Here is a 14,733-nt window from a genome sequence, read left to right on the forward strand (position 1 = left end):
TAAGCAGCAGCTTTTCTTGGCTTTAGACTCTTTAAAAAAACAAATAAACAGATTTGTAGATTTTTGCAATCATACTTGCAGGTGACTTGGAGGACGACAGAGGATTCACTTGTGTTATTTCATGAGGGAACAGCGGGTGGAGCAGGAATGGACACTGGGAATGCCAAAACATAGCCCCGAGCAGGGAGCTGGATCACGCCAGGTGCTGGGAATCAAAGAGGAAGAAAGTCCCATGCGAGCCGCGGTGTTGCCCGTGGATGTGACAAAAGATGTGAAATCAAGAAGAGGAAAATGATGATTCTGGAATTTGGCTTTGGCTGTCAGGGGTGTCGAAAGGCGCCGGCAACGCCTCCTGGCCGGGCTATAAAGGGCCCCGAGGCAGGGGAGCGAGCACTCGCTGCTGCTGCTGCTGCTGCTGCGCTGCCGAGCCGCCTCTCTGCGCACCTCCAGGCTCCAGCATGAGCACCACTGTCAGGCAATACTCCTCGTCCACCTCCCTCAAGGGCTTCGGGAGCCTGGGGGGAGGCTCCAGCAGGCTCTCCTCCGTGCGCGGTGGGGCAGGAGGCTACCGGGCCCCCAGCGTGCACGGGGGCTCTGGCAGCTACTCCGTCTCTTCCCGCGTGGTCTCGGGGCTCGGCAGCGGCTTTGGGGGCAGCTACTGCAGCAGCGCAGGAGGGGGCTTCGGGGGCAGCTATGGGGCCGGCTTTGGGGCCGGCTTTGGGGGAGGCTTTGGAGGCTTTGGAGGCGGCGATGGCATCCTGCCCGCGGGGGAGAAGGAGACCATGCAGAACCTCAACGACCGCCTGGCCGCCTACCTGGACAAGGTGCGAGCCCTGGAGGAGGCCAACACGGACCTGGAGGTGAAGATCAGGGAGTGGTACAAGAAGCAGGGACCCGGGCCTGACCGTGACTACAGCCCCTACTACAGGACCATCGAGGAGCTCAGGAACAAGGTAGGATGCTGGGATCATCTCAGTGGGATGACAGAGAGGAAGCAGAGACAATGACTGTTACCTCTGTAATTAGTCATGAGAGGAATAATTTTCCTAACAGTCATCACCAATTATGTTGTAAAAATGTCCCAGTGGCATGTGTGGAGTGCCGGGCTGAAAATTAGAGATGTCTCATTGTCAGCTTTTGGTTACATCCTCCTGAGTGGGACAAGTGGCAGCTTTCACTGGCAGGAACAGATCTGAGAGGATGTGACACAGAAGTGAAGAAAACAGACGAGTGTGCACTGATGATGTGGGTTCTTGGGAGTTTAAAATTAAGGTGGAGGGAAATTTGCAGCTGTGGGCAAACTGAAACACTGATGTCATATTTGGAAACATTCAGGCAAAGAATTTGCAAACTTGTTTCAGCTTCTCCTGCGGAGGAGATTTAGACAATAAAAAGATGGAACTGACCCATAACGAGTTTTTTGCCTCTTGTGGCAATTACTGCCCCGGGGCTGGAATTGGTACAAAATCCCCAGCCCAGGCAGCTCGGGGGGATTCCTCTCTGTTTGATTTGAGTCCCAGCATACCATTTTGGAGGAAATGCTTGAGTTTACATTGCTCTCTGTTACTTGCCGTGTATGAATTGCCCCCGGGGATTCCAGAAGCTGTGGGCAGCTGGAGCTGCAGGAGTCCTGGCAAAGGATGCAGGGAGCTCATTTCCCCCACCTCTTCTCAACAGAGTTCTCCTCCCAGTGTGGGTTATTTGCTCCTGCTTTGGTAATATGAAAATCAGAATCTGTAGGCACCTGCTCACTGCCTTTTGCTCCGTTTCTGCTGCCAACCAATTAAATCCATCCCAGAACAAGGTGTGCCAAGCACAGACACCCCACCGGTCCCTCTGACCTTTCCACAAACAGCACCTGCCCTGGAGGATAGGAACAAAGGCCACCATCAGATCTCACACATCTCATGTGGCCTCGCTCTGCCTTTTGAAACACTTACTGACGGATTTTTGGAAAGGGGGGTAATGAATTGACCAGCAGTCAGTCTCAGCTGTATCTCACTTGTCCTGATTCCAGACACACTTCTGCTAAGGAAGTGCCAAACTTCCCCAAAAGTGTTGTTCCTGTCCCAATACTCAGCCAGGAGGAATTCCTGACACTCTTCATCTTTCACTGCCCAGGTGTTGGTGGCCACAGTGGACAATTCCAACCTCCTGCTGCAGATTGACAATGCCAGGCTGACGGCAGATGACTTCAGGACCAAGTAAGACACATTTCCTGGAAAAAAATGGAGCAAAGTGTGCAGAGAAGTTTCATGAAATGAGGAGAAAATCCCATCCAAACCCCAGAAAGGCAATGTGGAAGCAAAGCCCTCAAAAAGAGGGTGCAATTTCCGAAGCAGATGGTTCTCTCAGCCTTACAGGCACCCAGAGATTCTGTTGCTTCCATCCAAACCCACTATTTCAGCCCTGTTGCTGGTTTATCTCTGGTACATGCTCTCCTGTGCGGAGTCCTTGCCCTGTGCCTCTCTGTGCCCTTCATGTGTGTGTGCAACTCCCCAGAGCCCAGGGACTAAAGCCTGGTGGTGCCAGGAGCAGGGTGATGTTATGGACTCAGGTGGACACTTTTATCAGTTTCCCCCACTTTGCTCAGAACTGCCCCATGGAAAGTTGTCAATGGGGCCATGCAGTACTGCCACAACAGCAGCGTGGAGGCAGCAGACAGCTGTGGGATTTTCAGGGTCCCCAGATGGAGGAGGAAGGAATTATGAAACTGGCTCCATGTTCTTAGAAGGCTAATTTATTATTTTATGATATTATATTAAAGAATGCTATACTAAACTATACTAATGAATAGAGAAAGGATACAGACAGAAGGCTTAACAGGATAATAATGAATCTTGTGACTTTCTCTCCAGAGTCTGACACAGTCTGACTATGATTGGTCATTAAATCAAAACAATTCACATGAAACCAATCAAACAACCACCTGTTGGATAAACACTCTCCAAACCACATTCCAAAGCAGCAAAACACAGGAGAAGCAAATGAGATAATGTTGTTTTCCTTTTTCTCTGAGGCTTCTCAGCTTCCCAGGAGAGAATTCCTGGCAAAGGGATTTTTCCAGAAAATGTGATGGTGACAGACAGCAAAGGCAGGTGCTGTGTGCCCAGCTGGCAGGGGCTCGTGCAGCTTTGCTGACTGTGTGTGTGTCCCCAGGTTTGAGTCGGAGCAGGCTCTGCGCATGAGCGTGGAGGCCGACATCAACGGCCTGCGCCGCGTCCTGGACGAGCTGACCCTGTCCAGAGCCGACCTGGAGATGCAGATTGAGAACCTGAAGGAGGAGCTGGCTTATCTGAAGAAGAACCACGAGGAGGTGAGTACAGAGTCAGGCTCTAAAAAGGCCACCCCGGGCACTGAAATTTGAGCTCTGGTCCGGCCTTTAAGGCTACGCTGAGTTCTGAACTGCTGGGCAGGAGGTGAGAAGTGCTGGTGAGGCAGCAGAGGGGGTACACTCTGGACAGCAGAGTCCTCCAGGACAGCAGATGTCCTCCAGGATATCCTCCCTGGAGCCTGTGGAACTCCCATTCATCACTTGCCACATCAGTAATACCCACTGTGGCTGTTAGAGGTTTGTTAATAACCCTTGCAGCTTCTGGCTGGGAAGGTCTGTTCCCTGAGAAATGAACCACCTATGGGCTCTGCTTTATTCTCTGGAGAATTAACTCCAGTGGGGATTTCACAAGAATTGGAATTATTTTATTTGTGGTCATGGAGCAAATACCCCAATTTGCTCCCTTTTGATCAGCCCCCAATTGCTCGCTTCCTGAAGAACTCTCTCTCAAGAGGAGCATTTTATATGCCGGTTCTTGGATTGCATGATGATGTGTTTCTCTTTTTGTGTCAGGAAATGACTGCCCTGCGCGGGCAGGTGGGTGGGGAGATCAGCGTGGAGATGGACGCCGCTCCTGGCATCGACCTCACCAAGATCCTGGCGGAGATGCGGGAGCAGTACGAGAGCCTGGCGGAGAAGAACCGCAGGGACGCGGAGCAGTGGTTCTTCAGCAAGGTGAGGAGCTGGGGGTGAGCGCAGGGCAGGGGCCGTGGCCGCTGCCGGGGCTCTGAGGGCACGGCTTTGCCTCGCTGCAGACGGAAGAGCTGAACCGGGAGGTGGCCATCAACACGGAGCAGCTGCAGAGCGGCAAGACGGAGATCACGGAGCTGCGGCGCACGATCCAGAGCCTGGAGATCGACCTGCAGTCGCAGCTCAGCACGGTACGGGGGCTGGGGATGCCGGGCGGGCGCTGCAGGTCTGTGCCCGCCCTGGGCGCCCCCTGAGCCCATCCCCGTGCCCGTCCCACAGAAAGCGGCGCTGGAGGGCACCCTGGCCGACACCGAGGCGCGCTACGGCACCCAGCTGGCCCAGCTGCAGATGCTGATCAGCGGCGTGGAGGAGCAGCTGGCCGAGCTGCGCTGCGACATGGAGCGCCAGAACCACGAGTACAGGGTCCTGCTGGACGTCAAGTGCCGCCTGGAGCAGGAGATCGCCACGTACCGCCGGCTCCTGGAGGGAGAGGACGCCCAGTGAGTGAGGGGCCTCGCTGCGAGGGCGCCTGGGAGGAGATGGGTCATAGCCAAGGAAACAGAAAACGAGCCACCTGCATCCCCTGGAGGGTTCTCCCAGCCCATTCTCTGAGCCATTGCATGCAACAGGGTCTCTCTTTTCAGTCCTATCAGTCCACAACAGCCCAGTGGTTGTAACAGCCCTGCAGCATCCCTGGGTTCCACCTGCCATCCTTCCATGTCTGCATGATCCCGGGCAGGGAGTGGGTGCTGCTTGTTGCAGCTGGGGTGGGTGCTGCACTGGTGTCTGAATTCCTGTGTCACACACCCATCCTTAAACGTTTCTTCCTTCAGTCGGGACGCTAGCAGTTTCCAGAAGCATTTGAATCATGTATTGGTACAAAATATAAAGGCAGGGTTTAAATAATGATTTCATCATGGAGATTACTCACTTTTTTCCTGTTTCTCACCTCCTTTTCCTTGTTCTCCTCCCATAGCATGTCTTCTCACTACGTCTCGCAGCCTGTGAAAGAAGGTAAGAACAGGTCTTGGCTGAAGCTCTGATCATACACAGCTCTCATACCCTCACTCACCTTCTTAGCACAGACTCCTTTTACTTTTCTACTAAAGTTACTATTTGATTATATTTCCAAAATTTGAACTTATATACAAAATTTTACAATACAAAAAATTTATTACATAACAAATATTACGATATACCAGAACATGTGTCAGAAATTATCTGAACAGACTGAATCTGTACAATTTAGCAGTGGGAATGTGTTGCTCTATTGGGTTTCTGATGACTGTAGTAACAAAATCTCTAATATTTTTAAGGCACTTCCTCCTTGCTGCCCTGGAAGTAACAGCTCCTTCTTTCCTCATTGCAGGACCAGTAACCACCCGCCAGATCCGCACCATCTTCGAGGAGGTCCAGGATGGGAAGGTGATCTCCTCCCGGGAGCAGATCACCCAGGCTGCCCACTGAGGCACTGCCCGTTTTGCTGCAAGCCTCGCCCAGCACAGCAAAGCAGATCCCAGCTGACGTGTTCCTGCCACACGGATCATCAAAAGCACCTTCTCCCACTATCACCCCCCTCCTCACCCTCTCTCACCCTCCTCTCAGCTCTGTGCCACACACAGAAATCAAATAAAGCTTCTCTTTGCAGTCCTGCAAACCAAGCTCTGGTCTCTTGGGCTGTCCCAGCCCTGCAGCTGTGGGACAAAGCTCCTCCCTGGAAGGAGCAACATTCTCCATGCTCGGTACCCTGATGGTGGGGCCTGCACACCCTCACCTCTGTAACTCCTGAGACCTGGCAGCTTCAGGGGAGAGGGTGTGGGGGGAGTCTGGAAAGGAGCTGATCTCACAGGTGGTGGCAGGTGAAGCCTGTGAGAATCCCAGTTTCACAGACTGGACAAAGTGCTGCTCCCCTGCTGCAATGCCCAGCAACAGCAGTGCTGAAGCTTTAACCCAGAAGCCAACCAAGTGATGCAGACAGGACCCTGCAAAGGCCATGCCCCAGCTCTCCCCCAGCAGCTGCTCCCCATTCTGGATCCCAAACTTTGGGGTGAAACAGTCTGAAGCTGCAGGCAGGACGGGGATCTGTCAGGAGGGCTGCTGTCCCTCCCGACAGGCACACTCAGCTCAGCTGGGCTCCTGCTTCCAAAGGCGCCACTGAAGGGTGAGGAAAACCGTGATGGGAAGAGGAGGGTATGGTCTGTGCAAGCAAAAGGATTAAAATTCTTCTGGGAGCTCTTGTGGCACTCCCCGGCTGCCGGTGGCTGCTCCTGACACAGCAGTTCCCACTGCCGTCAGCCGGCCCAGCGTTCCTGGAAAGCCAGTTCAGACACATTCTTGGCTGCATTCTGACACGTTTATTGCTTTGTAAATCCAACTTCTAACTCAATGAAATGAATCAGAGTAGCACGACTAAGTGAGAGTGAGAGCAGAGCTGGCCACACATCTTTATGACCCTTCTCCAGAAATCTGTCTGGAATGTAGGAGGAGATAAGAGAGAATTCTTTATTTTTACCCAAACATTGGAATGATGCCTGCAGTTCATCATCTGCCCCACAGCCAGCTTGGCAGGCTCCACAGTTTCAAGCCCCCCCGTGCCCCTGCCCTGCAGCTCTGCCCAGTGCCTGGCCTGTGTGCCCCCTGTCCCCTCGGAGCATCCCCAGCATCCACTGGCCAGAGGAGACTGAGTTCTGGTTTGAGGTTTAAGGCTGATGATCAGTGAGCTCATCAGTGGGCTTGGGGTAAAGGCTGCTGCGTGTCCTTGTGGAGCGTCATGGCTGATCCACAGGGCAGCAGCAGCACAGTTCCCAACCCTCCCAACCTGAAGCACTTGCAGCCCCAGCAGCTCCATGGTCTGCAGACTGTGCTCCCTCCACTCCCACAGCCTTGAGGAGGGAGCCCAGAGCAGCCCAGGGACTCTCCCCGGGGGAATTCATGTCCCAGAGCTGGGTAAAGACAGGGTTGCATCACTCAAGATCAGATACCTGAGAAGAGTCAGGACAGACACAGCTTGCGTGGCCACACCCCATTCCAGGTCACCTCTTAGGGACCCTGTTGTCCCCATGGGTGGTGCAGGGACCACCAACACCAACACACACAGTCTCGCAGCTCCCCTGAGTCCCCTGCCACGCCTGTGCCCCTCTGGCTGTTGCCCTTGCAGCACCCAGTGCAGGGATGCTGAGGAGCCTCGCTGGAATTCACCCTTGCTTTATATTTTCCTCCTGTAAAAGTCTTGGCACACCTGTGTTCCTATAGAAACAACAAATAACACTTTGCTAATGAAATCCCCTGCTTTAATTACTCCTGCACAGTGTGAGGGAGGTGTGGAAAACAGATGTCAATTTTCTCCTGCCTTGAGCATTAATAATTAGTCCTGACCTTAGGAAACCCCACGGAGGAGGGAGCTGCAGGGGTGGCTCATGCTGACAGGCAGCGGCAGCTTGAGGCTGCTCTCAGAAAGTGGGAATCTAGTCCAGAAAGATGGTTTGACTTCTCAGGCAACACTGAATTCCTCTGGCAGAAAAGACCACTTTAGAAACAGACATTAATGCGTGGTTTTCAGCTCGTTTTAGAGAACTTTTTGATGATAATTTGATTCCAGGGCAAACTTTATAAACATAGAAAAAGAGGGGAAGTGTATTTATCCAGGTAGTATCTGCATCTGCTGATATGTAATTTTGGTGCCAGAACTTCACCTCCATTTCCCCCCAAAGCAAGACCAATTGTATGTTTGAACACCATCGTGCTACCATGAAGTTGCTGTTATGCTGAAATTCTGATTTTGAATAATATTAAAAATGGGCTCACAGTGTGCACGTGCTCAAGAAGAGAGGCAGGATCTGGTTTCATACTCAGCCTTTTACTTCAAAGGCTGTGATAGAAACAACACGCAGTCCTTGTGGTTGTGTTCAATGGGAGGTCATGGAAATAACGTCCTGGAGTGGTTAATGTAGTTTTAAGTCTTAATTAATGCTCATGATTTTAATTGCTGCCCTGTGGCATTACCAAAGTATCACAGATATTCTGGGCAACGTGTGTTTTTATGACATAGCAGATCAATGGCAAACAAAAGATGAAAGAAAAGGCAATTCCCCATAGAGGAAGAACCGTGAATCACACGTGTGACACAAACAGTGATACGGTGTGACGGTGTGACAGTGTGACACTGTGCCACTCTGAGGGGCTCTGCTGAGCACCTGGACTCACACAGGAGCTCTGTACCAGTTTTGTCCCTGACATTCCCCTTTCCCCACATCACCGCTGCAATCAGAGAGGACAAACCACGGCATTGCCCGGGCAGAGGTGAGGAAATGAAGATGGGGACGAAGCACATTCCTGGGAGGGACACGTCCCGGCCGCCCCCGCTCTGCTGCACCTTTTCCATCTGCACCTGGGCAGGACGAGCAGTGAGTGGGCGTCCGCTGGCGCCGTGCCCGGCGCTCACACGACAGGAACAAGCTGGAGACAGAGCCAGCCAGAGCCAGCACGGGGAGACTCCGATCTTCCAGTGACTCCGATCCTCCAGCTCTCCGAGCTGCACGGACTTGTCTCCATCCACCAGTGAAGATAGGGAACCACTTCACCATAGCAGCCAGCTCCTGATATTCCAAGGACACATCCCACTCCTGTAGTGTCTCCAGCTTTCTGCAGATGGAGGGGAGGGAGTTGTGCCCTTTGAGCTCCTCACAAATGTACCTTTGTTCTTCCTTCCACACGCTTTCTCCCCTCCTTTGGCAAAGGATCTAAGGAAGAACTTGGCTGTTGGGAAGGGGCTGTTGGGGCCTGCCTGCAGAGACAGCCCAACAATCCACTGTGTGCACACATGAGCAATCCCTTCCCCTCCACACCCCGCAGTATGAGCCAGGCACACTCACACGGGTGGGTTCTGCCTGTGCTGTGGGTCAGCAGGGCCTGGCCACACCACTGTGCTCGGTTCTGGAGCCTTTTTGCCTGCCAGAGACAATCTCTGTCTCTCCTGAAGCTCAGTTTAGGTGGGAGCTGTAAACTCCAAACTCACAATGAAGCTGTCCTGACAGAAAAACATCACAGCAAACATCGCTGGCATCAGCTGCTAAGCTGTGCTCCTGTCAGCTTTGTGCTCCTGTTCACAGGGCTAACACACCAGAAGCTTTTTCCTTATGTCCTTCATCTACTTTCTGCTACCCCATATTTTCCCCAGAGATACCATAATTTCTAGCTAGCTGCCATACCCTGTCATTTTGGGATGGTTTGCTAAGTTCACAAAGCAAACAAACCATCCCATCACCCTTCCACAGTCCCCCACTCTTGGGTGGTCTCTGAAGCGAAGACTCCAATGAGCCCTGGAGCACAAATTCCCTTTCCATTGCTCTTTCACTGCTGATCATCCCTCTCCCTGCGGATAAAAGAGCGGACTTGTATTTCCAGGATTGGGAGCCAAGTTCCTTCCAGCCCCATTGTACTCACGGGCTTTGGAGGTGCATTCAGGGCCTCACAACCCTGCTGCTGTCCCTGCAGGTGCGTGTGTGCAGCCCAAGCAGGGACAGGAAACTAGCTGGGACAAAAAGCCACAGTAAAAGAGGTGCTGAGCTATTCCCTCAAATGCTGCCTGCACCGCTCTGTTTCAAAGCTCACCGTGCAGAGGGAATTAAACCATAGCCCTGAGCAAGGAGCCTCCTCCTTTTAATCACACCTGACAATTTGTGTGGAAACGGAAGAAGCATAAAGATGCCCTTTGTAAGAGAAAAAGCTTCAAGTGGAATATGACAAAAAACATGAATAGAACAAAGGCAAAAATGACGATTCGGGAAGTTGGCTTGGGTTTTATGAGTGATGAAAATCGTCGGGAATGCAAAAAAAAAAAAAAAAAAAAAAAGGAAAAAAAAAGTGTGGCAACGCCTCCTGGCCGGGCTATAAAGGGCCCCGAGGCAGGGGAGCGAGCACTCGCTGCTGCTGCTGCTGCTGCGCTGCCGAGCCGCCTCTCTGCGCACCTCCAGGCTCCAGCATGAGCACCACTGTCAGGCAATACTCCTCGTCCACCTCCCTCAAGGGCTTCGGGAGCCTGGGGGGAGGCTCCAGCAGGCTCTCCTCCGTGCGCGGTGGGGCAGGAGGCTACCGGGCCCCCAGCGTGCACGGGGGCTCTGGCAGCTACTCCGTCTCTTCCCGCGTGGTCTCGGGGCTCGGCAGCGGCTTTGGGGGCAGCTACTGCAGCAGCGCAGGAGGGGGCTTCGGGGGCAGCTATGGGGCCGGCTTTGGGGCCGGCTTTGGGGGAGGCTTTGGGGGCTTTGGAGGCGGCGATGGCATCCTGCCCGCGGGGGAGAAGGAGACCATGCAGAACCTCAACGACCGCCTGGCCGCCTACCTGGACAAGGTGCGAGCCCTGGAGGAGGCCAACACGGACCTGGAGGTGAAGATCAGGGAGTGGTACAAGAAGCAGGGACCCGGGCCTGACCGTGACTACAGCCCCTACTACAGGACCATCGAGGAGCTCAGGAACAAGGTAGGATGCTGGGATAACGTGACATCTTCATCAAAGTCACTTGTGAAGAGGTGACCTTGTTCGTTACAGCTAGAGGGAAGAGGCTTATCAATAGCAGGTAATTAGTCTGAAATGAAAACCAGAGCTTTGGAATAACAGTCACTATCAACAGCAGATCACCAGGCACCAGAATGGGGTTTCTGGTGACTGCTCTAATGTACAGAGAAAGATGGGGCAGAAGAGGAGGCAGATGGATCCAGGTTACCTGATGATACTTGCTGCCACACTGTCACCTCCTGCCTTTCTCCTTACTCCTTGTGGCCCATAGCTGCTCCCTGTTGGGCTCCTGATGGAGCTCTCAGCAGGCAGGGACTCGTTATCTCCTGGTCCTGTTCGCTGCTGAGTGATATGCAGATGGAGATGAATAGTTGTTCTCACAAATATCCTACAAATCAGATTTTTCCTCCCCTATCCTTCAAGGAGGCTAAAGGTAGAGGTTAAAATAGAAAGAAACTGTCCTGGGTGATGGTTGTTCTTTGGGAGTTGCAGACACAGAGTCCAATCCAGGGCTGGAACACACTGGGCTCTGGTAGGTGCTGAAATCAGGTGTGGGCCCTGCTGTAAAATGCAGCACATGAAGTCATGGCCAAAGTAACTTCTTTATTCTTAGCGTTTCCCTGGATGATTTTAAACAAAAGTCCTCCAGCCAAAACACCAGAATCTGCCCATCCCTCCCTGGCCTGCCTTTGCTTGCCCCCCTCAGCCCTTATCACTCATCCTGCGTGAGCTCAGGCTCACTGAGGGAATGAGGTGTGGGCGGTTGGGCAATGTCATACCTGGTCTGTAAGAATAAATTCCTGGGAAGTGGGGCAGGGTCAGCCCCAGGGGGGAACTCACATTCCTAAAATTTCTTGGGCTTCACCCTGGGGGAAAGGGCTTGCCTTGATGCAGGAAGCTCCTCTGCAGATTCCAGCATGCCAGCGTACTCTGATGGAGCACAGAAACATCTGGAGGCAGGAGCTGTCTCTGGATTTGAGTGATGAAGTGCTGGGTTTCACAGAAACCTTCTGCTCCTGATCCAGGGGAAGGCAGATCCTTCCCTCCCTCTCCCGCCTCAGCTGGGAAATGACCACATCAATATTCCTGGATTATTGCTTGGATATCCCCTGAAGCAGGAGAATTTACAGCTCTTCATTAGCTCGTGGCTACAGAAATTCCTGCTCACTAAATGGCCAATCATTTTCATAATGTCAGAGCAAATACTTGCACCTCAGGTGTAATTATGAAAGCCAAATGAGGTAGGCACAAGGCACTCCTTCCTTCCTCAACCCTTTTTTCCTTCTTAGCTGAGCTGCTTCCATTCCCAGAGCCTGGAGTGCTGCCAGGGCTCAGCGTGGTGTGGGCACCTGGAGGTGCCCCCTGGGCAGGGTGACATGCCCATGGCAGTGTTCCCAGGGGACTGAGCCTGTGCTGATGGGAGATGGGAACGAGCACCCCGACTCCCTCTTTGCAGAGCCCACATGGAAGTCCAGATCCATGGCCCAGCACTGCTCCAGTCCTTCTCTGGATGGGATCACTCAGTGTTTGAAAGGACTTTTTAACTCTTTCACTTTTCCCCCATCAGATTCTTTCTGCAACTGTTGAAAATGCCAACATCGTCCTGCAGATCGACAATGCCAGGCTGGCAGCAGACGACTTCCGAACCAAGTGAGTCCAACACCTCCAAGAGCTTTTGTGAAAAGGGGAGGAAAGCCTGGCTGTTCAAGGTGCTTTTTATCTGCACCCGGGGTAGCTCCACACGGGTGGGACATTTGGGAATAGTTCATCTCTTCCTGGGCACAGCACTGCTATTTCTGCACTGTGAGAGCTCTGCACACACATTGAATTAAAGATTCTTGGTAAAAATACACTGAGCTGGGGAAGGAAAAGACAATAAAAATGCTCTATCAGGTGGGTGTATGCTACTGTGTGTGTGTCCCCAGGTTTGAGTCGGAGCAGGCTCTGCGCATGAGCGTGGAGGCCGACATCAATGGCCTGCGCCGCGTCCTGGACGAGCTGACCCTGTCCAGAGCCGACCTGGAGATGCAGATTGAGAACCTGAAGGAGGAGCTGGCTTATCTGAAGAAGAACCACGAGGAGGTGAGCGCAGAGTTGGGCTCAGATTGGAACCTACAAACATTCCTTGTGCACCAGGGAAGCAGTCAGGCCAAACACACAGGAGTCTCTGCAGTTAGGGCTGTCAGGAGACACTTGAGCAGGAAGGGGCAGAGAAACAATCCCTTCAGGCAGGATCTCCAGGAAGTCTGTGGGGCTCCTGTGCTGGGTGCAAATAAGAAATTTCTCACCATGGGAAGATGTCATGTCGCTCTGACGTGTGTTGTGTCTATTTTGTGTCAGGAAATGACTGCCCTGCGCGGGCAGGTGGGTGGGGAGATCAGCGTGGAGATGGACGCCGCTCCTGGCATCGACCTCACCAAGATCCTGGCGGAGATGCGGGAGCAGTACGAGAGCCTGGCGGAGAAGAACCGCAGGGACGCGGAGCAGTGGTTCTTCAGCAAGGTGAGGAGCTGGGGGTGAGCGCAGGGCAGGGGCCGTGGCCGCTGCCGGGGCTCTGAGGGCACGGCTTTGCCTCGCTGCAGACGGAAGAGCTGAACCGGGAGGTGGCCATCAACACGGAGCAGCTGCAGAGCGGCAAGACGGAGATCACGGAGCTGCGGCGCACGATCCAGAGCCTGGAGATCGACCTGCAGTCGCAGCTCAGCACGGTACGGGGGCTGGGGATGCCGGGCGGGCGCTGCAGGGCTGTGCCCGCCCTGGGCGCCCCCTGAGCCCGGCCCCGTGGCCGTCCTACAGAAAGCGGCGCTGGAGGGCACCCTGGCCGACACCGAGGCGCGCTACGGCACCCAGCTGGCCCAGCTGCAGATGCTGATCAGCGGCGTGGAGGAGCAGCTGGCCGAGCTGCGCTGCGACATGGAGCGCCAGAACCACGAGTACAGGGTCCTGCTGGACGTCAAGTGCCGCCTGGAGCAGGAGATCGCCACGTACCGCCGGCTCCTGGAGGGAGAGGACGCCCAGTGAGTGAGGGGCTTCACTGCGAGGGCGCCTGGGAGGAGATGGGTCATAGACACGAAGTGCCTAGGGTGTCAGTCCAGTCACAGCTTTCAGGGCTGCTGTCTCTGTTCACACCAGCTGCGAATGCCCAGTGCTCTGTCCCTGGTGTGTGGCTGCAGTGGGATGTTGCTGTGGTTCCCCTGTCCCTCAGGAGAGGCCAAGTGGAGCAACACTTTTATCTCCATGAGCCTTCTCTGTTTTTCTCCTGCCTGAACACAGAGTCTGTGTAGCAGCAACAACCGATGTTCGTCCCTAACATCTCTTTGGTTTTGTGCTTCTCTTGTAGCATCTCCTCCCAGTACTCCTCCGCCATGTCCTCACACTCTGGCAGAGATGGTAAGAACCTACCTTTCCGCTCAGCCTGGTTCTTTCCCCTTCCCAGTCAAAGCAGGGCTGTTTAAAGCAGCATTTTCCACTCCCTTGTGGAATTTCCACCCGCTCTTGAAGAAGGTGCACAATCTGATAATGTTTTAGGGAATTTCTCTCCTTCCTGCCGTGAATAACTGTCGCCCTTTCCTTTGCAGTCATGACATCGTCCCGCCAGGTGCGCACGATCGTCGAGGAGGTGCAGGACGGGAAGGTGGTCTCCTCCCGGGAGCAGGTCGCACTCACCACTCGCTAGGCCAGCCCCTGGCTCAGGAGAGCAGCAGACTGAGCCAAGAAGTGCCTGAGGCCATGCGTGGTCGGGCTGTGTGCTCCCTTCACCTGCTCTTCCTCATGTGTTGCCCTCATTCCATGCAGGTGTCTCTGGACACACTTAATAAAGCTTTTTCTTCTCGCTCATGCAACTGCAGACTTGTCTTGTCTGGTCACTGACATGTGATCCCTCAAAGCCTCTGGCTTCTGTGCTCATGCCAGGGAAAGTCTTAAGAAACCACAAGAAGCCAGTGGAGAAGGGGATTGGAGGAACATGGGTTCCACCTGGAGGGACAGGGGCTCTGCCTGGGACAAACATAATTTGAGACAGATTTTTCTAATGAACTCAGTGCATGTAAATACAGGGGACTGGCTAAGACATAAACTGTGTAAGGGATACAAAATGAAGGCAATTATGGAACGATGAGGTTTGAGGTCACGGTGCCACGCGACTGATAATTAAAGCCAACAAAATAAGGCTCAGTTCTCTAACTCTTAGGATCATAAA

At 53.5% G+C, this 14,733-nt stretch overlaps 2 protein-coding genes across 2 annotated transcripts; both read left to right on the top strand.

Annotated features, from left to right (window-relative positions):
* The first annotated feature begins 205 nt into the window (after positions 1-205).
* LOC119712188 (keratin, type I cytoskeletal 14-like) lies at positions 206-5,666 on the top strand. Its single transcript, XM_038163129.1, has 8 exons — positions 206-953; positions 2,122-2,204; positions 3,160-3,316; positions 3,848-4,009; positions 4,090-4,215; positions 4,304-4,524; positions 5,001-5,038; positions 5,394-5,666. Exons 1-8 carry the CDS (start codon positions 459-461, stop codon positions 5,489-5,491), a joined length of 1,380 nt encoding a protein of 459 aa, XP_038019057.1. The 5' UTR covers positions 206-458; the 3' UTR covers positions 5,492-5,666.
* Positions 5,667-9,896: 4,230 nt separating this feature from the next.
* Positions 9,897-14,369, top strand: LOC119712187 (keratin, type I cytoskeletal 14). The gene is made up of 8 exons (XM_038163128.1): positions 9,897-10,499; positions 12,103-12,185; positions 12,461-12,617; positions 12,876-13,037; positions 13,118-13,243; positions 13,332-13,552; positions 13,876-13,925; positions 14,114-14,369. The coding sequence occupies exons 1-8, from the start codon at positions 10,005-10,007 to the stop codon at positions 14,209-14,211; spliced, it is 1,392 nt and encodes a 463-aa protein (XP_038019056.1). The 5' UTR covers positions 9,897-10,004; the 3' UTR covers positions 14,212-14,369.
* Positions 14,370-14,733: the final 364 nt, after the last annotated feature.

This window comes from Motacilla alba, chromosome 27 (assembly GCF_015832195.1).
Source record: "Motacilla alba alba isolate MOTALB_02 chromosome 27, Motacilla_alba_V1.0_pri, whole genome shotgun sequence".
Lineage (NCBI taxonomy): Eukaryota > Metazoa > Chordata > Aves > Passeriformes > Motacillidae > Motacilla > Motacilla alba.